General features: G+C 51.8%; 2 protein-coding genes and 1 long non-coding RNA gene across 3 annotated transcripts in view; 1 reads left to right on the top strand and 2 right to left on the bottom strand.

Moving 5' to 3' along the window:
• Positions 1–14,739, bottom strand: part of MUC16 (mucin 16, cell surface associated) — an 84,426-nt gene extending 69,687 nt beyond the window's left edge. Inside the window, exon 1 of the mRNA XM_078443432.2 lies at positions 878–14,739. Within this exon, the coding sequence (XP_078299558.2) occupies positions 878–14,717 (13,840 nt within the window). The 5' untranslated portion in view covers positions 14,718–14,739. The remainder of the gene's footprint in view (positions 1–877) is intronic.
• A 104-nt stretch (positions 14,740–14,843) lies between these two features.
• Positions 14,844–16,524, top strand: LOC132678148 (uncharacterized). The gene is made up of 2 exons (XR_009609497.2): positions 14,844–14,940; positions 16,325–16,524. It is a non-coding gene; the product is annotated as an uncharacterized LOC132678148 (long non-coding RNA).
• A 5,721-nt stretch (positions 16,525–22,245) lies between these two features.
• On the bottom strand, positions 22,246–26,711 carry LOC132678147 (mucin-16-like). The gene has a single exon (XM_060630139.2). It carries the CDS (start codon positions 26,056–26,058, stop codon positions 22,246–22,248), a length of 3,813 nt encoding a protein of 1,270 aa, XP_060486122.2. The 5' UTR covers positions 26,059–26,711.
• Positions 26,712–27,643: the final 932 nt, after the last annotated feature.

Consider the following 27,643-nt stretch of genomic DNA (forward strand, 5'->3'; position numbering starts at 1 on the left):
TGCATACTCTCTCTTTCTCTCTCTCCCTCTCTGTCTCTAAAATAAAACAAAACAGAAAAACATTAGTGGACAGAGGAGATAAAGGTGTGTTTAAAGGTGACTATAAACTAGAGTCTAGGGCTATGAATGTCTCCTGCAGTCCAGGAGAGAGATGGGAAAGTGGCCCTGCCTCAATGTTCTGGGGCCAAAGATCAGTATTGGAGTGGAAATATTAGTCTCCTCCATGGAACAGATAATGCCCATTGGATAAGAGGTTCTGCAAGGCTCGTTAGGACAGAGAAAGGTGCCACATTGTAGAAAAGCTAGTCTACACGTTAATTACAACTATAGTTGTGAAAAGAAACTTATATTCTTTTAATTTACAGTAATGTCAAGGGTGGCCATTGTTTCAAAGGAGGTGCTCTTCAATAATGGAGATAAAATGATTAAAGATCCCAAGACTATGACTAATAAAACTCTGTCAGAGCTAGAAATGTGAGGTGAGGTGGGAGGAATAGGAAATAATTTTCTAATATCAGTTATTGTGAAAGAATCTAAAGAAAGGAAGGGTGAAGCATGGAACACTACCAAAAAAGCAAAAGCAGGGTTTATAAGAAAGAAAGAAAGAAAGAAAGAAAGAAAGAAAGAAAGAAAGAAAGAAAGAAAAGGAAAGAAAAGAGAGAAAAGAAAAGAAAAAAAAGAAAAAAGAAAAGAAAAGAAAAGAAAAAAGAAAAGAAAAGAAAAAAAAGAAAAGAAAAGAAACTCTTGCTTAATGTATCCTTGCAACAATCTGCGTGCTATGGATCCTCTCTCACCCACTAAAATGTGAGTCACTCAGCCACCAACTGTAGTTAATGTGTCCAAGGTAAGGGTATCCTATGATATAGCCATAGAGTACCTTTCTTGGTGATGATGGTGACTTTTCCAATATCAACACTAGGGGAAGAGGTAGAAAGCCCAGTGTTGAATTCCATAGGGATGTCTGGTGACATTGTGGGCAGAACAGGGCCAGGCACAGATGTCCTGCTGGGGGACATGATGTCTGTCCTGGAGGCCTCAGCACTGGTCCCAGTGAAGACCTCAGAAGGGATGCTGATGTCCTCTGGGGGTGAGCTGGTGGGCTGGGACATGATGGTTTCCCTCATTTCCGGGGCGAGAGGCGACATTGACTGTGTGTCAGTCTCCATGGTTCCAGAGAGGCCAGACATTGGTGTGGGAGCCATGGTGTCTCCATCAACGGAGAAGGTCTCAATTGGAGACATGCGTGGGGCTGTTATTGAGCCAGCTGGGGCTGAGGAGTGGACTTCCCATGCAGTACTGAGGGTCCCCACGTGGGTCACTGCTGTGTTTTCAGGAGGGTGAATGGACTTGGCAGTGGTAGAGGCTTCAGACGTGGCCTGTATTTCCACTGAGGTCTGACTCAGACCTGAAGGTGAACTGGTCACACTTTCTGAGCTCATACCCCATGTGCTGTGGGACCTCAGCAGGCCAGTGGTGAGAGGTGAGGTGACAGAGTCAGAAGGAAAAGGACTACTGGTTGGCAGTGTGTTGGACACTGAAGAAGCTGAGGTCATGGCATGGGAAGGCACCAGGGGAAATGGAGAGCTGATGTCCTGCTCAGAGGATGGGCTGGTACGTGACTCATCCTCAGAACCTCTGTCTGCACTAGTGGTCATCTCTGCTCCTGTAGAATCCTGGGTCATACCCGAGTGCATATGAGCCCCTGAGGCTGTGGCTGATGTGTTCCAAGGAAATGTGCCCTGGGATGTAGCCCCCAGGGGAACAGTTTCAGTCGCCATGGTTTTAGGTGCAGCTTCTGCCACGACGGGGGAGGTAGAGAGCTTGGTGTTGATTCTCAAGGTGAAGTCTTTTGAAATTGTGGGCCAAATAGGGACAGGGATGGATGTTCCCTTAGGGGAGATGACGGCTGTCCTGGAGGCCTCAGGACTAATACCAGTGGACACCTTGGAAGGGACAGTGCTTTCCTCCGGAGCTGAGCTGGTGTGGGGATACATGCCAGTTTCCCATGGTTCCAGGGCCAGAGATGACATTGACAATGTCGCAGTCTCTGTGGTTCCAGAGAAGCCAGGCATTGGCATGGAGGCTGTGGCATCCCCACGGAGGGAAGAAGTCTCAACTGGAGACGTGCCTGTGGCTGTCTCTGAGCCAGCTGGGGCAGAGGAGTGGGAATCCCCTACAGAACTGAGGGTCCCCACGTGGGTCACTGCTGTGTTTTCAGGAAGGTAAATGGCCTCTATAGTGGAAGAGGCTTCAGATGGGGTCCGGATGTCCACTAATGTGCTGCTTAGACCTGAGGGTGAACTGGTCACACCTTCCAAGCTCATGTCCCATGTACCGGGGATCGTCAGCAGGGCAGGGGTGAAAGATGAGGTGACATGATCAGGTGGAGAAGGGCTAGTGGCTGACAGTGTGGGGGACACTGCAGAAATCGAGGACATGGCAGGTAAAGGCACCAAGGAAGATGGAGAGCTGATGTCTTGCTCAGAGGAAGGGCTGATGGGTGACGCATCCTCAGAACCTGTGTCCATGCTAGCAGTCATCTCTGAGCGTGGAGAACCCTGAGTCACAACCAAGTGTGTCTGTGCCCCCGATGCTGTGGCTGATGTGTCCCAGGCTAGTGTGCCTTGGGGTGTAGCACCCAGGGGGACAGTTTCAGTGGTCATGGTTATAGGTTCAGATTCTGCCTTGACAGGGGAGGTAGAGAGCCTGGTTTTGATTTGTGTGGGGATGTCTGGTGACACTGTGGCCTGACCAGGGCCAGGGATGGATGTCCTGCTGGGGGACATGATGGTTGTCCTGGTGGCCTCAGGACTAGTACCCGTGGACACCTCAGGAGGGACGGTGATTTCCTCTGTGGCTGAGCTGATGTGCCGGGATGTGCTGGTTTCCCGTGGTTCCAGGGCCAGGGACGACGCTGACTGTATCTCAGTCTCCGTGGTTCCAGAGAGGCCAGGCATTTGTGTGGAAGCCAGGGTGTCCCCACTGAGGGAGGAGGTCTCGACTGGAGACATTCCTGTGGCTGGCTCTGAGCCATTTGGGGCCGAGGAGTGGGATTCCCATGTGGAACTGAGGGATCCCGTGTGAGTCATCGCTGTGTTTTCGGCATGGGAAATGGCCTCTGTAGCAGTAGAGTATTCGGACGTGGCCCGAGTTTCCACCACTGAGATGCTGGTCAGACCTGAGGGTGAACTGGTCACCCCTTCTGAGCTCATGCCCCACGTGCTGGGGGTCCTCATCAGGCCAGGGGTGAGAGGTGAGGTGACAGGAACCAGAGAAGGACCAGTGGCTGGCAGCGTGGGGGGCACTGCAGAAGTTGAGGTCATGGCATGAAAAGGCACCAGGGAAGATGGAGAATTGATGTCTTGCTCAGAGGAAGGGCTTGTGTGTGACTCATTCTCAGAAACTCTTTCCATGCTAGTGGTCACCTCTGAGCGTGGAGAACCCTGAGTTATTGCTGAGTGTATATGAGACCACCCGGCTGAGGCTGATGTGGACCAGGCTAGTGTGCCCTGGGAGGTAGCTCCTGGTGGAACTGTTCTGGTGGCCATGATTATATGTGCAGATTCTGCCTCAATGAGGGAGGTAGAGAGCCTGGTGTTGATTTCCATGGGGATGTCAGGGGACATTGTGGGCTGAGAAGGGACAGGGATGGATGTCCTGCTGTGGGAGATGACGTCTGTCCTGGAGGCCTCAGCACTAGAACCTGTGGACACCCCAGGGGGGACGGTGATTTCCTCCGTGGCTGAGCTGGTGTGCCGAATGGAGTCCAATTCCCACAGTTCTGGGGCCAGGGATGATGATGACACTGTCTCCTCTGTGGTTCCCAAGAGGCCAGGCATTGGTGTGGAAGCCGTGGTGTCCTGACCGATGGAGGAGGTCTCGATTGGAGATGTTCCTGTGGCTGGTTCTGATGAGGCTGGGGATGAGGAGTGGGATTCCTGGGCAGAACGGAGGGTTGCCACATGGGTGACTGCTGTGTATTCAGGAGGGTGAATGGCCTCTGTAGGGGTAGAGGCTTCAGATGTGGCCCAAGTGTCCACTAACGTGCTGGTCAGAACTGAGGGTGAACTGATCATACCTTGTGTGCTCGTGCCCCACGTGCTGTGGATTGTTGGCAGGCCAGTGGTGAGAGGTGGTGAGGTGACAGGAGCAAGAGGAGAAGGCCTACTGGCTGGCAGTGTGGGGGACACTGCAGAGGCTGAGGTCATAGCATGTAAAGGCACCAGGGAAGATGGAGAGCTGATGTCCTGCTCAGAGGAAGGGCTGGTGGGTGACTCACCCTCAAAACCTCTGTCCACACTAGAGGTCACCACTGAATGTGGAAAACCCTGAGTCACAGCCAAGTGTGTCGGTGCCCCTAATGTTGTGGCTGATGTGTCCCAGGCTACTGTGTCCTGGGATGTAGCCCCTGGGGGAATGGTTTCAGTGGCCATGGTTATAGGTTCAGATTCCGCCATGACAGGGGAGGTAGAGAGCCTGGTGTTGACTTCCGTGGCAATGTCTGATGACATTGTTGTCTGAACAGGGAAAGGGATGGATGTCCTGCTAGAAGAAATGACATCTGTCTTGAATGCCTCAGTGGTAGTCCCAGTGGACACCTCAGAGAGGATGCTGATAGGCTCTGGAGCTGAACTAGTATGCCAGGACATGACCGTTTCCCATGTTTCTGGGGTCAGGGGTGACATTGACTGTGCCTCAGTCTCTGTGGTCCCAGAGAGGCCAGGCATTGGTGTGGAAGCTGTGGCATCCCCAGGGAGGGAGGAGGTCTCAATTGGAGACGTCCCTGTGCCTGGCTCTGAGCCAGCTGGGGCTGAGGAGTGCGATTCCAGTGCATAACTGAGGGTCCCCACATGGGTTACTGCTGGGTTTTCGGGAAGGTGGATAGACCTTGTAGTGGTAGAGGCTTCAGGCATGGCCCATATCTCCACTGAGGTCTGACTCACATCTGAAGGTGAACTGATCACACCTTCCGAGCTTGTGCTCCATGTGCTGGGGATCTTTAGCAGGCCAGGGGTGAGAGGTGAGGTGACAGGAACAGGAGAAAAACTCCTAGGTGGCAGCGTGAGGGACACTCCAGAGGATGAGGTCATGGCAGGTAAAGACACTAGGGAAGATGGAGAGCTGATGTCTCTCTCAGAGGAAGGGCTTACTCGTGACTCACCCTCAGAACCTCTGTCCACACTAGAGGTCACCACTGAATGTGGAGAACCCTGAGTCACAGCTGAGTGTGTCTGTGCCCCTAATGCTGTGGCTGAAGTGCCCCAGGCTACTGTGCCCTGGGATGTAGCCCCCAGGGGAACAGTTTCAGTGGCCAAGTTTATAGGTGCAGATTCTGCCATGATGGATGAGGTAGAGAGCCTGGTGGTGATTCCTGTAGAGAAGTGTGGTGACTTCGTGGGCTGAACAAGGCCAGGGATGGATGTTTTGCTCGGGGACATGATGGGTACCCTGGGCACCTCAGCATTAGGACCAGTGGACACCTTGGAAGGGACAGTGATTTCCTCTGGTGTTGAGCTGGTGTTCTGGGACATGATGGTTGCCCGTGGTTCTGGGGCCAGGGATGATGTTGACTGTATCTCAGTCTCTGTGGTTCCCAACAGGCCAGGCATCGTTGTGGAAGCTGTGGCATCCACATCAAAGGAGGAGGTCTCAACTGGAGATGTGCCTATGGTTGTCTCTGACCCAGCTGAGTCCGAGGAGTATGATTCCCTTGCAGAAGTTAGGGTCCCCACGTGGGTCGCTGCTGTGTTTTCAGGAAGGCGACTGGCCTCTGTAGTGGTAGAGGCTTCAGAAATGGTCTGGATATTCACTAGTGTGCTGGTAAGAACTGAAGATGAACTGGTCACACCTTCTGAACTCATGCCCCACATGCTGTGGGTCAGCAGGCCAGGGGCGAGAGGTGAGGTGACAGGAGCAGGAGAAGGATTACTGGTTGGCAGTGTGGAGGACACTGCAGAAGACCAGGTCATGGCAGGGAAAGGCACCAGGGAAGATGGAGAGCTGATGTCCTGCTCAGAGGACAGGATGGTGGGTGATTCATCTTCAGAACCTCTGTCCACACTAGTAGTCATCTCTGAGCGAGGAGAACCCTGAGTCATAGCTGAGTGTGTCTGTGCCCCCGATGCTGTGGCTGATGTGTCCCAAGCTACTGTGTCCTGGGATATAGCCCCTGGGGGAACAGTTTCAGTGGCCATGGTTATAGGTTCAGATTCCACGATGACAGGGGAGGTAGAGAGCCTTGTGTTGATTTCTGCGGGGAAGTCTGGTGACATCGTGAGTTGAACAAGGCCAGGGGTGGATGTCCTGCTGGGGAATATGATGTCTGTCCTGGAGGCATCAGCACTAGTCCCAGTGGAGACCTCGGAAGAAATGCTGATGTCCTCTGAGGCTGAGCTGGTATAGGGGGATGTGCCAGTTTCCCATGGTTCTGGAACCATGGACGACTTTGACTGTGTCTCAGTCTCCGTGGTTCCAGAGAAGCCAGGCATTGGTGTGACAGCCACTGTGGTCCCACCAGTGGGGGAGGTCTCAATCGGAGATGTGCCAGTGGCTGTCTCTGAGACAGCTGGGGCTGAGGAGTGGGCTTCCCATGCAGTACTGAGGGTCCCCATGTGGGTCACTGCTGTGGTTTTGGGAGGGTGAATGGCCTCTGTAGTGGAGGAGGCTTCAGATGTGGCCTGGATCTCCACTGAGATGCTGCTCGGTCCTGAGTTTGAACTGGTCACGCTTTCCGAGCTCATGCCCCATGTCCTCAAGAGGCTGAGGGTGAGAGGTGAGGTGACAGAAGCAGGAGGAGAAGGGCTAGTGGCTGGTAATGTGGGGGACACTGCAGAGGCCGAGGTCATGGCATGGAAAGGCTCCAGGGAAGATGGAGACCTGATGTCCTGCTCAGTGGAAGGGCTTCTGCGTGTCATATCCTCAGAAGCCCTGTCCACGCTAGTAGTCCCATCTGAGTGTGGAGAACTCTGGGTCACAACTGAGTGCATCTCTGCCCACGAAGCCGTGGCTGATGAGTCCCAGGCTATACTGCCTTGGGATGTAGTCGGTCGGGGAACTGTTTTGGTGGCGATGGATATGGGTGAGGATTCTGCGATGACAGGTGAGATAGAGAGCCTGTTGTTGATACCCGTGGGGATGTCTGGTGACAACGTTGGCCGACCAGGTCCAGGGATGGATGTCCTGCTAGGGGAGATGACAGCTGTCCTAGAGGCCTCAGCACTATTACCAGTGGACAGCTCAGAAAGGACGGTGATTTCCTCTGGGGCTGAGCTGGTATGGGGGGATGTTCCAGTTTCCCGTGGTTCTGGGGCCTGGGACGACATTGACTGTGCCTTTACCTCCGTGGTTGCAGACAGGTCAGGCACTGGAGTGGAAGCCTTGATGTCCCCATCGAGGGAGGAGGTCTTGACTAGAGATGTGCCTGTGGCTGATTCTGAGCCAGCTGGGGCCGAGGAGTGGGATTCCCTTGAGGTACCGAGGGTCCCCACCTGGGACACTGCTGTGTTTTCAGAAGGGGGCATTGTATTTGTAGTGGTAGAGGCTTCAGGCGTGGCCCATGTCTCCACTGAGGTCTGACTCAGGCCTGAGGGTGAACTGTTCACACCTTCCGAGCTCGTACCCCATGTGATGTGGGTCCACGGCAGGCCAGTGGTGAGAGGTGAGGTGACAGAGTCAGAAGGAAAAGGACTACTGGCTGGCAGTGTGGGGGACACTGCAGAAGTCAAGGACATAACTTGTAAAGAAGGCAGCAGGGAAGATGGAGAGCTGATGTCCTGCTCAGAGGAAGGGCTGGCAGGTGACTCATCTTCAGAAACTCTGTCCCCGCTAGTGGTCATCTCCGAGCGTGGAGAACCTTGAGTCACGGCTGAGTGTGTCTGTGCCCCCGATGCTGTGTCTGATGTGTCCCAGGCTAGTGTGCCTTGGGATGTAGTCCCTGGGGGAACGGTTTCCGTGGCCATGGTTATAGGTTCAGATTCTGCCTTGACAGGGGAGGTAGAGAGCGTGGTGTTGATTTCTGTGAGGATGTCTGGTGACATTGTGAGCTGAACAGGGCCAGGGGTGGATGTCTGGCTAGAGAACATGACGTCTGTCCTGGAGGCCCCAGCACTAGACTCAGTGGAGACCTTGGAAGAGATGCTCATGTCCTCTGTGGCTGAGATAGTATGGGGGAATGTGCCAGTTTCCTGTGGTTCTGGGGCCATGGACGACTGTGACTGTGTCTCAGGCTCCGTGGTTCCAGAGAGGCCAGGCGTTGGTGTGGAAGCTGTGGCATCCCCATCGGGGGAGGAGGTCTTGATCGGAGACATTCTTGTGGCTATCTCTGAGCCAGCTGGGGCCGAGGAGCGGGATTCCCATGTGGAACTGAGGGTCCCCTTGTGGGTCACTGCTGTGTTTCCAGAAGGGTGAATAGCTTCCGCAGTGGTAGAGACTTCAGATGGGGTCCATACATCGACTGAGGTTTGACTGAGACCTGAGGGTGAACTAGTTACACCTTCTGAGCTCGTACCCCATGTGATGTGGGTCCTCGGCAGGCCAGCGGTGAGAGGTGAGGTGACAGAGTCAGAAGGAAAAGGACTACTGGCTGGGAGAGCGGAGGACACTGCAGAGGACGAGGTCATGGCATGTAAAGGCACCAAGGAAGATGGAGAGCTGACGTCCTGCTCAGAAGAAGGGCTTGTGAGTGACACACCCTCAGATTGCCTGTCCATGCTAGTGGTCACGTCTGAAGGTGGAGAACCCTGAGTCACAGCCGAGAGCGTATGAGGCTCCAAGGCTGTCGCTAATGTGCCCCAGGCTACCATGCCCTGGGATATAGCTTCCGGGGGAATGGTTTCAGTGGCCATGGCTATAGGTGAAGATTCTGCCATGACTGGTGAGGTAGAGAGCCTGGTGTTGATTCCCATGGGGATGCCTGGTGACACTGTGGCCCGAGTAGGGACAGGGATGGAAGTTCCACTCAGGGAGATGAACACTGTCCTGGAGACCTCAGACATAGTACCAGTGGACACTTTGGAAGGGACGGTAATTTCCTCTGTAGCTGAGGTGGTGTGCTGGGATGTGACGGTTTCCCGTGGTTGCGGGGCCAGGGAGGACTTTGGCTGTGTCTCAGTCTCCGTGGTTCCAGAGAAGCCAGGCATTGGTGTGACAGCCACTGTGGTCCCACCAGTGGGGGAGGTCTCAATCGGAGATGTGCCAGTGGCTGTCTCTGAGACAGCTGGGGCTGAGGAGTGGGCTTCCCATGCAGTACTGAGGGTCCCCATGTGGGTCACTGCTGTGGTTTTGGGAGGGTGAATGGCCTCTGTAGTGGAGGAGGCTTCAGATGTGGCCTGGATCTCCACTGAGATGCTGCTCGGTCCTGAGTTTGAACTGGTCACGCTTTCCGAGCTCATGCCCCATGTCCTCAAGAGGCTGAGGGTGAGAGGTGAGGTGACAGAAGCAGGAGGAGAAGGGCTAGTGGCTGGTAATGTGGGGGACACTGCAGAGGCCGAGGTCATGGCATGGAAAGGCTCCAGGGAAGATGGAGACCTGATGTCCTGCTCAGTGGAAGGGCTTCTGCGTGACATATCCTCAGAAGCCCTGTCCACGCTAGTAGTCCCATCTGAGTGTGGAGAACTCTGGGTCACAACTGAGTGCATCTCTGCCCACGAAGCCGTGGCTGATGAGTCCCAGGCTATACTGCCTTGGGATGTAGTCGGTCGGGGAACTGTTTTGGTGGCGATGGATATGGGTGAGGATTCTGCGATGACAGGTGAGATAGAGAGCCTGTTGTTGATACCCGTGGGGATGTCTGGTGACAACGTTGGCCGACCAGGTCCAGGGATGGATGTCCTGCTAGGGGAGATGACAGCTGTCCTAGAGGCCTCAGCACTATTACCAGTGGACAGCTCAGAAAGGACGGTGATTTCCTCTGGGGCTGAGCTGGTATGGGGGGATGTTCCAGTTTCCCGTGGTTCTGGGGCCTGGGACGACATTGACTGTGCCTTTACCTCCGTGGTTGCAGACAGGTCAGGCACTGGAGTGGAAGCCTTGATGTCCCCATCGAGGGAGGAGGTCTTGACTAGAGATGTGCCTGTGGCTGATTCTGAGCCAGCTGGGGCCGAGGAGTGGGATTCCCTTGAGGTACCGAGGGTCCCCACCTGGGACACTGCTGTGTTTTCAGAAGGGGGCATTGTATTTGTAGTGGTAGAGGCTTCAGGCGTGGCCCATGTCTCCACTGAGGTCTGACTCAGGCCTGAGGGTGAACTGTTCACACCTTCCGAGCTCGTACCCCATGTGATGTGGGTCCACGGCAGGCCAGTGGTGAGAGGTGAGGTGACAGAGTCAGAAGGAAAAGGACTACTGGCTGGCAGTGTGGGGGACACTGCAGAAGTCAAGGACATAACTTGTAAAGAAGGCAGCAGGGAAGATGGAGAGCTGATGTCCTGCTCAGAGGAAGGGCTGGCAGGTGACTCATCTTCAGAAACTCTGTCCCCGCTAGTGGTCATCTCCGAGCGTGGAGAACCTTGAGTCACGGCTGAGTGTGTCTGTGCCCCCGATGCTGTGTCTGATGTGTCCCAGGCTAGTGTGCCTTGGGATGTAGTCCCTGGGGGAACGGTTTCCGTGGCCATGGTTATAGGTTCAGATTCTGCCTTGACAGGGGAGGTAGAGAGCGTGGTGTTGATTTCTGTGAGGATGTCTGGTGACATTGTGAGCTGAACAGGGCCAGGGGTGGATGTCTGGCTAGAGAACATGACGTCTGTCCTGGAGGCCCCAGCACTAGACTCAGTGGAGACCTTGGAAGAGATGCTCATGTCCTCTGTGGCTGAGATAGTATGGGGGAATGTGCCAGTTTCCTGTGGTTCTGGGGCCATGGACGACTGTGACTGTGTCTCAGGCTCCGTGGTTCCAGAGAGGCCAGGCGTTGGTGTGGAAGCTGTGGCATCCCCATCGGGGGAGGAGGTCTTGATCGGAGACATTCTTGTGGCTATCTCTGAGCCAGCTGGGGCCGAGGAGCGGGATTCCCATGTGGAACTGAGGGTCCCCTTGTGGGTCACTGCTGTGTTTCCAGAAGGGTGAATAGCTTCCGCAGTGGTAGAGACTTCAGATGGGGTCCATACATCGACTGAGGTTTGACTGAGACCTGAGGGTGAACTAGTTACACCTTCTGAGCTCGTACCCCATGTGATGTGGGTCCTCGGCAGGCCAGCGGTGAGAGGTGAGGTGACAGAGTCAGAAGGAAAAGGACTACTGGCTGGGAGAGCGGAGGACACTGCAGAGGACGAGGTCATGGCATGTAAAGGCACCAAGGAAGATGGAGAGCTGACGTCCTGCTCAGAAGAAGGGCTTGTGAGTGACACACCCTCAGATTGCCTGTCCATGCTAGTGGTCACGTCTGAAGGTGGAGAACCCTGAGTCACAGCCGAGAGCGTATGAGGCTCCAAGGCTGTCGCTAATGTGCCCCAGGCTACCATGCCCTGGGATATAGCTTCCGGGGGAATGGTTTCAGTGGCCATGGCTATAGGTGAAGATTCTGCCATGACTGGTGAGGTAGAGAGCCTGGTGTTGATTCCCATGGGGATGCCTGGTGACACTGTGGCCCGAGTAGGGACAGGGATGGAAGTTCCACTCAGGGAGATGAACACTGTCCTGGAGACCTCAGACATAGTACCAGTGGACACTTTGGAAGGGACGGTAATTTCCTCTGTAGCTGAGGCGGTGTGCTGGGATGTGACGGTTTCCTGTGGTTGCGGGGCCAGGGAGGACTTTGGCTGTGTCTCAGTCTCCGTGGTTCCAGAGAAGCCAGGCATTGGTGTGACAGCCACTGTGGTCCCACCAGTGGGGGAGGTCTCAATCGGAGATGTGCCAGTGGCTGTCTCTGAGACAGCTGGGGCTGAGGAGTGGGCTTCCCATGCAGTACTGAGGGTCCCCATGTGGGTCACTGCTGTGTTTTCAGAAGGGTGAATAGCTTCTGTAGTGGTAGAGACTTCAGATGGGGCCCATACATCGAGTGAGGTCTGACTCAGACCTGAGGGTGAACTGGTCACACCTTCCGAGCTCGTACCCCATGTGATGTGGGTCCTCGGCTGGCCAGTGGTGAGAGGTGCGGCGACAGAGTCTGAAGGAAAAAAACTACTGGCTGGCAGTGTGGGGGATACTGCAGAAGTCAAGGACATAACTTGTAAAGAAGGCACCAGGGAAGATGGAGAGCTGATGTCCTGCTCAGAGTAAGAGCTGGCGGGTGACTCATCTTCAGGACCTCTGTCCCCGCTAGTGGTCATCTCTGGTCGTGGAGAACCCTGAGTCATGGCTGAGTGTGTCTGTGCCCCTGATGCTGTGGCTGATGTATCCCAGACTAGTGTTCCTTGCGGTATAGTCTCTAAGGGAATGTTTATAGTGTCCATGGTTATAGGTTCAGATTCTGTCATGATGGGGGAAAGAGAGAGCCTGGTGTTGAATTCTGTGGGGAAGTCTGGTGACATTGTGCGCTGAACAGGGCCCGGGGTGGATGCCCTGCTAAAGAACATGACGTCTGTCCTGGTGGCCTCAGTATTAGTACCAGTGGACACCTTGGAAGGGACAGTGATTTCCTCCGTGGCTGAGCTGGTGTGCCGGAACGTGTTGGTTTCCCATGGGTCCGGGGCCAGGGACATCTTTGATGGTGTCTCAGTCTCCGTGGTTCCAGAGAGGCCCGACCCTTTTGTGGAAGCCATGGCATCCCCACCAATGGAGGAGGTCTTGACTTGAGATGTGCCCGTGGCTGGCTGTAAGCCTGCTGGGGCCAAGCGGTTAGATTCCCATGCAGAACTGAGGGTCCCTACGTAGGGCACTGCTGTGTTTTGGGGAAAGTGAGTGGCCTCTGTATCAGTAGAGTCTTCAGATGAGGCCTGAATGTCTACTGAGGTTTTACTCAGACCCGAGGGTGAACTGATCACACCTTCCAAGCTTGTGTCCCAAGTGCTGTGGGTTCTCAGCAGGCCATGGGTGAGAGGTGATGTGACAGGTGCAAGAGAAGGAGGATTACTAGTTGGCAGTGTGGGGGACACTGTAGAGGATGAGGTCATGGAAGATAAAGGCACCAGGGAAGATGGAGAGCTGATGTCCTGCTCAGAGGAAGGGCTTGGGTGTGACATGTCCTCTGAATGTCTGTCCATGCTAGTGGTCGTCTCTGAGTGTCTAGAACCCTGAGTCGCAGCCGAGTGCATCTCTGCCCTTGATGCTATGGCTGAGGTACCCAAGGCTAGTGTGCCCTCAGATGTAGTCCTAGTAGTACCATTCTGTTCACTCATGGTTAGTTTTTCACCATTTGTCACAACTTTCATTATACGGCCCCTGGTGGTATCTGATGACCTCATGGACTGAGGAAGTGTTGGGGTAGATATTTTGTCATTGGTGTATTTCTCTGTTCTTCTCTCTTCATTTGTAGGAGTGTAACCTAGCGAAGGGGCTATACCTGTTTCCCTTGTAAAGAATGGTATGTATGAGGTAGTTGGTCTGATCGTGTTCATTACATTGAATTTTTGAGTTGTGTCCCCTTGAGGAGTGGAGGTAGTGGTTGTGGCTGGTGACACAGGTTTCCCAGTAGTCCAGTCATGTGTGGGCAGAGAATCAGGCAGTGAAACGGATAGGAGGATATTGGGGTCAGTGTTTGTATTTGGATGGTCAGTGAAAGCCATTGAATCAGGCAGAACTTCCGTATTTCTTTTACTGGTAGTCCAACTTGTGTCTACAATGTCAGGAAGTGAGGTGTTCATCTTCTCGATACCAGAAGTTGAAATGGGCATAGATGCAGTTGTGTCTGAAGGAATCAATGTTCTCATATTTGTGGACCTCATATCCTCAGCTGAAGCATGAGAAGATGGGCTGGCTGGGCTGGTTCCAGTAACAGTCATAATGCCATGGGGAGTAGATAAAGAGCCTGATTCCGTGCTTGATGCTAAGGATGAAGTTGTGCCCATTGCAGAAGTTGTTTTGGGAGAACCTGTGACTTTCAAAATTGAAGTTATGTCTTTCATAGCCCAGGAGCCTGATGTTGGGGCAGAAGCAGTTGTGGATGACCAGGTGGAAGGATGTTCCATGGCAGATGTGCTGGTCTCTGTAGCCAGGGTGCTGTCCATGGTGCTCTCTCTCCTCTCTGGGTTGGACGTGGTAGTCAGGACTGGGTTGGTTCCCATAGTGGTGATAGTGGTGATGACACGTGGAGGGGGGGCTGTGGTCGTACTCATCATGCTTGCTTCTACAGGAAATGAGGTCTGTGACAGTTGCTCAGTCATAGAGGCAGCCTCACTAGTCGTTACACTTGTGACGGCCACCAGCATCTTAGACCCCATTGAAGGAAATACACCAGATGGTGAAGAGTTCATTTTTCCTCCTGAAGCATCATTGGTAGGGCTGGTGATGGCTTGGCTTTTAAAGGTCAGAGTTGCCGATGTGGTTTGTTCTCTGGAGGTGAGATGCAATGTGTCTGTGGCTTCTAGAGATGCACCATGAATCAGATCACTCCCAGTTGTCTTGTCTGACCGTGTGATAGCAGATGAATAAGCCGCACCCACAGATACACTTGTTTGTTGTTCAGCTGTTCCAGTAGCCACTGCTGAGGAGGAAAGTGTCCTCCCTGTAGAACTGACTTTGGGCAAACCAGTGACATGTGACTGGACAGCTGTGTCTGTGACAGTCCATGGAGAGGTCCCTGGTGCTTGAGTGCTGCCTGTGGCCCTGGACTTCCTCTCTGGGCTAGTCATTATAGTTGAAACTGACCTTGCTCCCCTGGGGCTGGAGGTTATGATCACCACAGGGAGAGCCCCACCCTTGCTTGTTAGTTCTGTCGGATATGATGTCACAGAAGGGACCCCAGGTGGAGATGCCATTTCAGTGGTCTCCAGTCCAGTGATGGACTTAGAATTGGGCCCCACCAAAGGGGAAGTAGCAGATATAGAGGAACCAGTTGTCTCTTTTGCCATACTGGTGAGGCTGATAGTGGCTGAGCCTTCTGACCTGTCAGAAGTCCAAGGTCCTGTTGGAGGAATGTGGGTTGTGAGGGTGGTGGTAGCTGTGTCTGGCTTCACAGGGGAGGCACTTGACATTGGGTCACTCCCAGGTATCTGCTTTGGCCACGGGCCAGATGAATAAGCCTTTCCCACAGATCCACCTGTCTGTCGTTCAACTGCCATTGCCTTTGTACTGAAGGCCGTGGAAGGAATGACCACGGTGCTGACCCACGGCATGGTTTTAAGTTCAGATTTATCTGCCACTGAGCCTGTGGCTACCTTGGAGATAACTGAACTTGTTGCAGAGTCTTGAAGACCAGTGAAAGATGTGCTCAAGGGGAAATGAGTGCCCACTGCAGTCCCCTCGGTGGAGCCAAACCGTGTGGACAAGTCCATTTCAGTTGTCTTTGAAGTCAAGCCTGAGCTGACTTGCTGAACCTTCCCTGTGGCACCTACAGAAGTTGATTCTGGGTGGAAAGAGGACATTTTTCCTCTTGACTGGCTTGTCTCTTCTGGTGTCCCAGAATAAGTACTAGCCCAGGCCTCAGCTGGATGTGTGGAGTGTGAGATGTTATTTGTAACTACTGCCATTTCTGTGGATGATTCTGCTGTCATCGTGTTTCCTGTGGGCAAGGGAAGGAGTTTGGTGCTGACACTCCCTGTGTTCAGGGACTGAAGGGTGGCCAGTCCCACTGTGGTATCCACAGGAGCAGTCTCTTTTGGAGTCTCCCTAAGAGAAGTTCCCACGGTGATCCTGGTCTTGTGGCTGCTGCTGGGCTCCTTGGAGCTTGGATTTAGGATATCTTCAGATGTTCCTGGGCTTCTTGTGGGCAGGCCTGTGACTGAAACAGCTCTTCAGTTAGGAAGTTTGCAAGGAGGTAAAAATGGGGCTCTTCTGATTTTGATTCTCCTTCCTCTCTCCTTACAAATCTGCACATAATATGTTCCTCTAGATGGCAGGAATCATATTGTCCAACCCTGTGCCTAATGTTGGGTACATGAGCTTGGTCTACTGGCTCTCAGAGCTCCCTCTGGCATCTTAGGTTTTTATATCAGTGTGGCCTCCATGCAGATCTATATACCACATCTCATGTCTTAGTGGAGGGTAAAGATTCTACCCAGGAATAGAGAAAAACTCTCCCAACTTTTGGTGGATAAAAACTCTCCCTCTCCATTTTTCCACCTTGGTCCAGCCTTCTCAATCAATCTCTTTTAGTCTAATATCTGTCTTTATCCCCTAGACCTCAAAACTGTGATTCTAATGAAAATTTCTGTGGCTTGGTTTTTAACAGGTTAAGGGAAGAGGTAGATTAAGGCACCTTACTTCCTATATATTTTCTTATTCTTTCACTTCTAATTAGGTGAAATGAAGAACCTTTCCACCTTCCAGCATAGAAAGACACGTCAAAGTATTGCTTTCAGGAATCAGGACAGCTGTATTCATCCACCTAGCACCTTAAATGGACACCTCCTCTCACCTGCAGAACATTGTAACAGTGGACAGCGTTATAATCATTTTGTAATTATGAATTGTCCCATAGAATAAACCAATGGCATCTCAGGTCTACCTTTCCCTGTTCTTGGCAATCCCTGACCTTAGTGATGGTATCTGAATTAGGAAGGCCCTTCACAATTGGTCAGCTGTTTTGTAGAGACATTATATCTGTTCCTAAAGCTGAAATTACTGGCTCTTGAACATATAAATTACTAAGGAGAAGTAAGTCATTAGAAGTCAATAAATCTCCACTTAAAATATTACCAATAGCCTCTGGGTACAACAGCAGAAAGTTTTGATTATGTACCAGAACCTGGGACTCAGGAAATCAATTATTTTAGTCCAAAGACCAATCTTAAGCATAATGTACACAGAGGATCATACATACCCAGGCTGCCTACAGTCACCAGAGACATGGGGTCACCCGTTGACCACGTGGTGCCTCCATACATCCCCTCACTCAGCTCCCCAGTGGTGGTTGTCAGAGGCTCCTGAGGGCCTGAAGGAAAAGAGGATTGACACGTCAGCCTAGCTTTCCTTCAAGATAGGAACACACAAGAAATGCTCTCACTAGGCACTGACTCAGCATGTCCTCATCTGTCTCTGAGAAGGCACATGGTGAGGACTGACTCTCTTGGCACGAAATCAAACTGATAAAGTGTCTTACATCATAATTATAGAAGAGTTTCCTGTTGATGGTGGGACTGCTGAATTGATTGGACTCAAGCAAAAGCATTTGGCAGTAGTCTGTCTCTAGCACCTATGTGAATGCACCATTGGTTGATTTTTCTCTCCCATGTTTTAGACTCTCCATAAGTAAAATAAGGATTATATCATAAATTATTATATCAGATTAGCAAACATATGCAAATAATATGTCTTGGTTATGCACTTTCTTATTTCCCTTTATCATTCTTTTATAACTATCATCATGCAGACTTCATATCTGGGGAGGGTAAAGGTAGGCTCAGACTGGAAGGAACTGAATTTGGACTCAAGGATGCTAAAAGCGTCACTAGTTACATAGAGAAAGTAGAATGATCCTACTAGATATGTGTAACCAGATGGACATTCTCAGCAGGAATCCTCTCTTTACCTTTTTGAATAGTATCCACCAAATCTCAGAATGCCCAGTGCAAGAGAAGTCAGGAACTAGGTTCTTACTTGTAAATGGGATACAGGTATTACACATGGAGCTGAGCTGGGCTCTACATCAGAGGAGCTCTCCTCAGTGGCTAGAGTCACAACTGCACCATATGTGGTGGCCTTTGGTGGCCTGGCCACAGAGATCACCTTAAGGGTCCTGTATTCTCCCACAGTAATGCTCAGGCACCAAGGATATTCTGGGGAGCCAGTGCCTGGGAAAACTGTGGTTTTCTGGAATTGAATGTTGGTGAATAATGTAGACAGTGTCAGTCCAGAGGCAAGTGAAGAAGAATTAGGGGTTCTGGATTTCTCTGCCTTGGAAGAAACATAAGAAGCTGAAGTTGAGCTTAGAATAAGTACCAGAGGGGACAGGGATTTGGTCTTTTCTCCAGATCCTCCAAGACCTCCAAAAAAGAAGGTCTTGTCTATGATGGAGCCTCTAGCCCTCTGCTCATAGGAGTAGTCATCTCTGAGAGTGAAAAACTGAGTCTCAGCAGAGGGGTTCCTTCCCAGGAGGCTGTGGTCGTGGTGTCCAGAGTAAGAGTGCTCTTTGCTGCAGTCCTAGATGGGCTTGTTGGTGTGTTGAAGGTCATGTGTAAAGAATCAGCCATGTGAGGCAAGACAACGGTTGATGTTGGTTCTTCTGGGGATGCCAGTGTCACCTACTGACTGAGTAAAGCCTGGGATAGGTACAGTTTACTGGGAAGCAAACTCAAGTCCCAGTGATTTCAGTAGTAGCATCACTGAACATTTGGGAAAAGATCATGCTTTTGTGTCTGTGGCTGTGCTAGAATCCTGAGAAATACCAGTGTCCCTCAGTCCAAGAGTCTGTGAGGAACCAGATTCTTCCCCAGTCCTTGCAGTTTTAGGAAGAATGGAGGCTGAAGTCTAAAGGTTGGTTGCCTCTGGAATGAAGGCTGTAACCATTGGTGGCGTGACATTGTGTGATTCTGAGTGGGTAGGAACAGGAGAACATGACCAGCCCCAGAACTGGTTGCCCAGACAGAGTCTACCAGTAAAACTGTAAAAGGATGAATTCCCTCTGTGTCTGTAGTGGTCTCAGAAGCAGCCAGTGTCTCCACTGAGGTACTGATCCAACTTGGAGAACTCCTCCCAATTTCTGTGCTCACACCCACCAGCAATCTGGTTTTCACTAGACCCAGTGAGTGACCCCGTCATCTCAGTGGTCAGTGGTGTCTCACTTCAGAAAATGGTTTACACTGTCATCTCTAGTGTAGGAGACTTCAAGTTCTGTCCCTTGGAACTTGTACTTAGAGTCAGATTTCCTTCAGGAGGGGTCACTGCTACTGGGTACTTATGCCCTGACATTGTGAATGCTGTAGGAAGAGTTGAGGGAGGGCTCTGCTTGCCTTCCATGCTGGTAAGGACTGGTGCTGGTAAGGACTGGTGCTGGTAAGGACATGATGACCACTCCTGTGCTGCTGACCACCCAAAGATGCTTGACCTTACCTGTCCTGGACCCTGAAGAGAAGGCTTATACTGAGATGGATGGGCTGGTTTTGGGCTCCAGAATGAGTTCCTGAGAACTTGTGTCTCTCTGAGAAGTTGACCTGGTAATAGTTGCAGATGATGGATATGCACTAGTTGTCAAGATCAAGGTATATACAGGGCCAGGCAGAGAAAGGGACCATTTACATCAGGCTGTGTGATTGGCTTCTCAGAAGAAGCAATGGAAATGTAGAGTTGTCAGTTCAGGGTTTTCAGCAGTCTGACTCATTCCTAAAGTCTCAGCAAACATAGTGGTCATCTGCTGGCCACCAGGAGAAGCTGTGACATGATACAGTGTAGTTGTCCCTCCAAGCCCTCCATTGCTAAAACGTGTACTCATGATTTTAGGAAGTATTAGTGATTATGGTAAGGTTTCTATGATTATTAGATTGATCTCTTTGAGTTTGCTCGGAGAGAACATTTAACAAATCCTGTTTCTGGCCAATGGGGGAGAGTCTGTCCTTCCTTTTCTATATCTACTGCTCCTTCCCCATATCTGACCCTTATTTACCAAGTGCCTGTGGTCCCTGCTTCCCCGCCTGAAGCCCTGGATTACTGGATATTATCTCTAAAGATTTAGGGCATAATTTAATATGTATATTATCTTATTATTTCTTATTTTGGAAACTCCTATTTGGCCTTTAAAGAGAATCTAAGGGCAGGGAAGATTAGATTATAAAATGATAGGTCAGTCTCTAAACCTCTATCGCTTCTACCTGACAAGAGAGAACCATTTCCTTTTCAGGAAAACCTCCAGGACACAGAGTTGACTTGCTCATGGTATCACATCCTCCAAGATAGTGGCTTTTTCTCATGTAGGGCTCATTCCAGGAACTATCAACCACCCCTGACCAATCCTTATCATGCTAGCTCTGGACCTCTTTCAGTAAGAGCCATCTACTAATGAAACGTCCTGAACATTGAATGGTCTCTTGTGTCCTTGGAGATATTTAAGTCCCATATTGGAGAAATAGGGCCAAGAGATCTACATTTTTTAGGAGAAATCCAGGTGGTACCAACATCTCAGGCTAGTTCTAGCAGAAACACAACTTACCAGAGAATAGAAAACATGGTTCCTAGAGAGACAAAGTTTAGCAGCAGCTGTCATACCTGCAGAATCAACCACTGTCACAGGTGTTGAAGGGTCACTGTTCAGCCATGAGGAACTTTCATATGTGGGGAAGTGAGTAACGGACACCACAGTCCCATCAGTGCCTGTAGGAGAGACAGGTGGGTTGGATGGATACTGGTCAGTTTAGAGGGAAAGCACCTGAGAAAAACTAATATGTGCCCAGTTTGGAAACAAAGACATTTATTTATAAGGAAATGTTATTCAAAGGCTAGAGACAGGAGAACACAGATTTGGGGGACTGGAACACCAGCTCTGCGTGAGAATTGTGCCGTGAACAAGCACGATGAAATAAGATATTAATGGGCAATAATTGAGCCTCTTCTCTCTCTAGTCCCATAATCAACAGAATCCACATAAAGTCTGGGATCACGGACATCACATCAAAGTGCTGGTCTAGTCCATAAAAAATGGGCTTGTGAAAGAGTGAGGCAGATGACTGTCCAGGTGACTTCAAGTCAGATATCCTAATAGGACACAGAGGAGGGCATATGCCAGATAGTGTCAGGAAAGGCTGTCAGATTCCTGATAGGAACCTGCTTGTTTTATAACCAGTGATGACCAAGGCGATGTGATCAGTCATCTCAGGGAGACAAAACAGACACAGAAGCCACATACTTCTATTCCCACTAGTCTTTTTTTTTTTAATTTTTTTTTAATGTTTATTTACTTTTGAGACAGAGAGAGACAGAGCATGAACGGGGGAGGGTCAGAGAGAGAGGGAGACACAGAATCTGAAGTAGGCTCCAGGCTCCAAGCTGTCAGCACAGAGCCTGATGCGGCGCTCAAACTCACAGACTGTGAGATCATGACCTGAGCCAAAGTCAGACGCTTAACCGACTGAGCCACCCAGGCGCCCTCCCACTAGTCTTATTGAGATGGACCATCAATCAGAGATACCTAGGGAAGCTTAGTCATGATGGGCTGATTCTTATCTGGGTGAGAACAGGTGACCTCAAGAAGAAGTTTCAAAATCTAAACATAAGAATTTAGTATTCTACCATATTATGTAGCAATTCCATTACTAGGTATTTTTCCCCAAAGAATCAAAAGGACTCAAATAGATATTTGTACGCTAATGTTCACAGCAGCCTGATTCACAATGGGCAAAACATGGAGAAAGCCCAAATGTCCATCTATGTATGAATAAGCAAAAGGCGCTATATATCTACAATGAACTATTATTCAGCCTTAAAAAGGAAAGAGGGGCGCCTGGGTGGCTCAGTTGGTTAAGCGGCCAACTTCGGCTCAGGTCATGATCTCACAGTTCATGAGTTTAGGGCCCACACTGGGCTCTGTGCTGACAGTTCAGAGCCTGGAGTCTGCTTCAGATTCTGTGTCTCCTTCTCTCTCTGCCCCTCCCCTGCTCATGCTCTGTCTCTGTCTCCCTTAAAAAAAAAATAATAATAAACATTAAAAAAAGGAAAGAAATTGTGATACGAGCTACCACATGGATGACCCTTGAAAACATTATGCCAAGTGAAATAAGCCAGACACAAAAGGACAAATATTACATGATCCCACTTATATAAGGTACCTAGAATAGTCAGATTCACAGAGACAGAAGTAGAATGGTGATTTCAGATGCTAGGAGAAGGGGAAAAAGAGGAGTTAGTGTTTAATGGGAATAAAGTGTCCGTTGGGGAAGATAAAGTTCTGGAGATGGATGATGGGGATGGTTACACAACAGTGTGAATGTGCTTAATGCCACTGAACTGTATATTTTACCTCAATTAAAAAAAAGTTTTTAAAAAATGTGAGATTCATCAGGAAGTCTACACTGCACACTATAGAAGGGCAACCCCATACTACCGGTAGAAAACCAGACCCAGGGGCTCTAGTGGCCCCCTAGCCAATTGGACATTTCCCTGAAGCCGGAATCCTGATGCAAGACAAGTCAAATATCCTGTTAAAAAAAGGGGAGGAGATTTCTTACCATCTTCAGTGACCAAACCAAGGAGAACAAAGCCATTTCCAAGAGGGCAGAAAGAGCAGGTCCTTACTCATGGATGGGGGCAAGCTATCCAGATCAGGAACAGATGGTCTGACCCAGAAGTCTCACCTCTGTCAGGTGGAGCCTCTGACGGTACAGAGACAGATGTCCAGGAGGGCTCTCCCTTGGCTTCAGAAGAGGTAAATGTTCCTGATGAGGTCCTGGCCAGGCCAGTCTCCTCTCCCAGGCTGGTGTGCTCTGGCCCTGAGGAGGAAAGAGTCTTGGGAGAAGTTTGGCTTGTCTGTGCCTGAAAGTCAGTAAGTGCTGATGAGGAGATCCAGCTCGAGGCTGTGGGGTCTAGGGGAGAGGCCCCGGTCACTCCTCTGGCGGATGGATCAAAAGAATCAGCACTGTGGCTGATGCTGGGGGATGAGTAAGAAGAGGAGTCGATTTCCCTTCTGGAAGATGAGCTGGCCCGTGACATGAGTGGACTTGTCCCTGTGCCCTCCCCAGTGCCCACGGAAGATGTGGCCTCTGGGGGAGATGGGGGAGAGCTTCCACCCAGCAGTACAGAGGCCAGGGAGGAAGCTGATGCCTTCTCAGTAGTTATTTCCCTAAACTTAGGGACGGATGAGGTGGAGCCCACAGTTTCCGGCATTGTGGGGGCAGAGTCCAAGGCAGTGGTCACCTCAGGGGACACAGAGGAGACTGAAGAAGAGGGTTCTGGCCCAACTCTCTCTGTGGTCACTGATGATTCTGACCAGGGGCCACGTTGCCTTTCAGGAGTGGTGGCCTCAGACGAAGCCGGGACCCCCACAGTGCTGTGTGTTAAAGGCAGAGATGAATTCCACTGGGCAACTAAACTTGTTCTCAGATTGACTGTGGTTTTTCCACGGTCAGACGTCTGAGCGACCCCCCTGCTGGTTTCCACAGAGCTAACCATGGCAGCAAGACTCTGAACCTCTGCAGTCTGCCTTGGGGGTGAGCTCGTCTCGTCTTGAGACACGGAGCCGGCTGGTCTTGTTGCCTCTGATGTGAGTCTTCTCTTGGGTGTTGAAGTGGTCAGTGCTGCTGGGGATGTGGGCTCTGTCGATGGAGAGGTAATGGGGAGGGGCCGAGATGAGCTCTGCCCGGCTTCTGTGCTGGAGAGGCCTGGAAATCTGGAAGAGGACACATCGGTGCTGTCCCTCATCCCTGAGGCTGTGATAGCTACGGTTGTAGTATCTGAGGGTGAATGAATCAACGAGGCGGACGGACTCATGCTGAGCTGGTGGGAGGCTGTGGCTGTGGGAGGAGTTAAGTCCCCACTCGTGCCTACGGTGGTCGAATCTGTATTTTGGAGAACAGTGGTGTCTACCCCTGGATCTGCAAGTTCCTGGGAAGGTACAGAAGGTGTAAATGTAGCAAATGTCTTGGATGAACTTGGACTTGAAGCATCAGGAGCATTTAAGGTGCTTTCCTCTGTTGAGCTGGTACTCAGCCACGTTACCATGGGGAGAGACGTACTGAGAGCCCGGAGCCAAGAAGTGATTGTGCTCTCATTACTGGTGCTCAGGGTCAAGGACTCACCTGAGGCATCAGAGGTCAGTTCCAACGTGCTGCTTCCAGAGGGAGGGGAGGCAGAGGCGACGACAGACACTGGCCCTAGGGTTGACCGTGTCCCGAATCCAGGGGATTTTTCTGCCAGATCTGTGCCCTGGGATCCAGTGAAGCGTTCAGCTGTGTCTGTGCTGGCCCCTGCCATCGTGTCTGGGCTAGTGGGACTGGGTGTCCTTGGGATTTGAGGACTTCCAGCATGAGCAGCTGGGCTGGTGGACTCTGTTCTTGCATAAGTGTCTGTGGTTCTGAGCTCCTTCACCAAATGGGATGAAGAGACCTGAGCTGAACGTGTCACCATGGGATCCGGGCGGGGGATGTATGTGGCAGAGGCCCGGGTACCACTGGTGCTGATTTTTCCGGGAAGTGACATCACAGGTGGTGACCCAGAAGAGTAAGAGATTTCATCAGTCTCCATTTTTGCTATTGATACAGCCATGGTGGCCTTCACCGAGGGTGAGACAAGGGGCATGTGATGCTCTGGACTGGTTTGCACCTCTCTGAGGAGGACGCCGGATGAGTCTGTTGGTTCTGGGCGGGTGCCAGAGGTAGCGACGCTCTCTTCTGAAGGCTCCACTGACGGGGCTGACGATGGAGTAGCCAGGGGAACAGAGACGCCCCTCCCTGTGTCTGCACTGGCTGGGGAGTTGCTAAGTGATGAGGAAGTCCTAGAAGATATGGGCATGTCCCATTTGCTAGCCTCAGCTGTGCCGGCTACAGTGCTTGCGGTGACCTTCTGGGCTAAAAATGTGGTGGCCACTGGGACTGGGGCAACAGAAGCAGCAGATGAAGACGAGTTATCAGGCGAGTGAACTGCAGTTGTTTCTGGAGCCAGAGGTGGGCTGGTTTCATCCCCAGAAACTGTAAGCCCCCCAGAGGACAAATCATAGGGGGCCCCAGACAAGGGTCCAGCCAAGTGGCTTGTCCTTCGTACAGTCCTTGAGCTGGAAGCACCAGTGGACTGAGATGCACTCGTTGAGACCCAACGGCTTTCCTTGGCCAGGGAGGCATGTGTGGATGTCTCAGGTGGAGATGCGGTTCCAATGGGTGGGTGGGTTGTTCCCGACTTCCTTTCCCCACCATTTCTCTCTGTGGGCTGCATCCTGGTAGAAGGTCCAGAAGGAACGGTGGCTGGACCTCTTGGGTTGTCTGTTGAAGGCTGCCACACAGACACTCCTTCCACGGAGCTGGTTTTTAGGGAACTGAATCCAGGAACCACGCCGGCCGCAGAAAGAAGAGGGGCAGTCGCTGACACAGTGCTTCGTGCCGGAGGCGACCTTGTTGCAAATTTGGGACTGGTCTCCGGCCAAGCATTGCTGTGAAGTGCAGTGTTGGTGTGTGACACGGCGGCTGCAGAAATAAAAGCAGGGGTCCTCGTCAACCGAGAAGTTTTAGGAAGAGTGGCGTTGGCTGACGGTGCAATGGAGGTGCTGTTTGTGGTCCTGAAGGCATTCGCTATATGGGATGAGTGGTACTCACCTGAGCGTGTAGCCCAGGAGTCCACGGCTGAGAGGGCTTGCGTGGGCACAGAGGTGAAGGCCAAGGTGGTCTTGTCTCTGGAAACAGAGATCTCAGGTGGAGACACAGATGGATTTAAAGGTTTCTTTGAATCCTCTCCAGTAGTAAATAAAAGGGTGTTGGTCTCTTCTGAGGCAGAGGAGGGGGATGGAGAAAATGAAGTCTTCATTCCGGACACACTGGTGATGCTGAGGGTTCCAGGGCCACCCGACGGTTCTGAAGCCGAAGTCCTGGCTGCGGGGAGGCTGGGCGGGTCTGGGGTCTCGGGGGAGGCACTGAGGGGGAGCACGCTCCCTGCTGTCTCTTCCCCTGAGGGAGATGGACGGGCCAGGGCAGAGGTGGCACTTCTGACCCTCCCAGCACTTGCCACTGGATTACTTGCCGTTATGGGAAATGTGACAGCTGAGTTGGGCTCCGTCCTCTCTGGGCTCCCTGGGATCCCCGTGGTCATGGAAGAGGTAACTGTCTGCACTGAGGATGTGCTGGAGCCTGGCACTTTATCACCCAGATCTGAAGCAGGTGACAGCAGGGAAACACTGGGGGTTAGCGTGGTGTCTCCCTCAGAACCAAGCTCAGGGGAGGCAAAGTGATGTTCCGTGTTGGACCGAGGCAGTCCTGGGCTCCTCTGCCCCCCAGAATCTGGAGTCTCTCTAGATGACGTCTCGGGATAAGTAGAAGAGACCGTCTTGGAGGGCAAGCGTGTGGCTCCCAGAGTACTTGGATTACCAGCCGCCCCCACCTCAGCTGGAGTGACTGGGGCACTTCTCATGGTCTGACTCAAACCCGTGAGTGTCTCAGATGAAGCCGTATGTTCTGTGGGGAGGTGGGCTGTGGTCCAACTCCTCCTGGTGCTGCTGTTTCCCACCCCACTGGCGACAGTCAGCTGATCGTTGGCTGGGCCGCCTGTGGCTTCTGTGAAGAGTGTGTCTGTCGAGGTTTCTTGGGGTGAAGTTCCTTTGGAGGGGCTGCTCTTTGCAGCGACTTCCGAAGTGGGGGAAGGGCTGACAGAGGTTACCACAATGCTTGAGGACCCCCCAGGATCTGTCTCTGTCCAGCGTGTGCGCTGGGATTCGCTCGCGTCCTGAACGGAGCCTGTCTGGGTCTGTGACGCGGCTGTTGGGGTGCTGGAGAGGGGTGCCCTGGAGGGCTCAGAGTTCCCACCGGCAGCCGTGCTTCTGAGCTCCCCCTCTGGGTCAGATGAGGACACCGGAGCCCCACCTGTCACCCTGCTGTCAGGGCTGGAGGCTGTGGTGATAGTCAGACTGGTCTCTCTTCCAGGAGCAGAGACACTGGTCGCGGTCTCGGCTGGGGAAGTAAAAGACAGGGCACTTTTGTCCACGGTAGCCACAGCTGCGGAAACCTTACGTAATAAACTGGTAACGTGCGTGTCCTGGGTGGTTTCAGCACTATCGCCTGCTGTGTTACAGGACAAGGTAGGAGCACTGGACCCAAGGAGGCCCATGGGGCCAAGCAGGGATGCGTCAGCATCTGCCTTTCGGACGCGGGTCTAAGATGTGCCCTCGGAGGGCCAAGCCGGCTGCTGGCATCCTCCACTGGGCTCCCTGCAGTTTTTTCTGGTGGGCGATGTAACTGGGATCTCTGCACTTGTGCCGGACACACTTAGGTCCAGATGACCCCTGTGCACGTGGGAGGTTGCGGGAAATCGGGCAGCCTTTCTGAAAGGATGTGGCAACCACAGGAATTTCCCTAAAATAAAAATCTGACCCTATCAGTCCCCTCCTTCGAATCTTATTCGTTTGCCTGTCATGTCCTTAACGATCCACTTTGTCTCTCCCTCTGGCGCTGGTTCTCAACCTGGTCTGATGCCCCCGCCCCCGGGAATATTCCAGAAAGGGACCACAAGTTTGGTTTGTTACGATGAGTGGTGCTCTGGTGCCACCTAGTGGACAGAGGCTAGGGACGCGGCTACCAGCCCCATAAGACAGGCCAGCCCCACTGCAAAGAATACTGGACGTCAATGGTCAAGAGGCTGGGGTCCAGGGGTGCCTGGGTGGCTCAATTGGTTAAGCGTTGGACTCTTAATCTCAGCTCAAGTCATGATCTCACAGTTTGTGGGATTGAGTTCATGTTGGGTTCTATGCTGACAGTGTGGAGCCTGCTTGGGATTTCTCTCTCTCCTCTCTCTCTGTCCCTCTCCCCCACTCACACTCTCTTTCTCAAATAAAAAGCTAAAAAAAAAAAAAAAAAGATTCAGTTCAACCTCGTGTTTTCTCTTTACTGAATTTTCTAAGTGTTCTACAATGAGCCCACATTACTTCCACTGGAATTTTCAGGGAAGTCTGAGAAGGAGAATAAATATCACTGCTCATTTATTTTTTCTTCTATAAAGTGAC

This window comes from Panthera onca, chromosome A2 (assembly GCF_046562875.1).
Source record: "Panthera onca isolate mPanOnc1 chromosome A2, mPanOnc1 haplotype 2, whole genome shotgun sequence".
Taxonomy (NCBI): Eukaryota; Metazoa; Chordata; class Mammalia; order Carnivora; family Felidae; genus Panthera; species Panthera onca.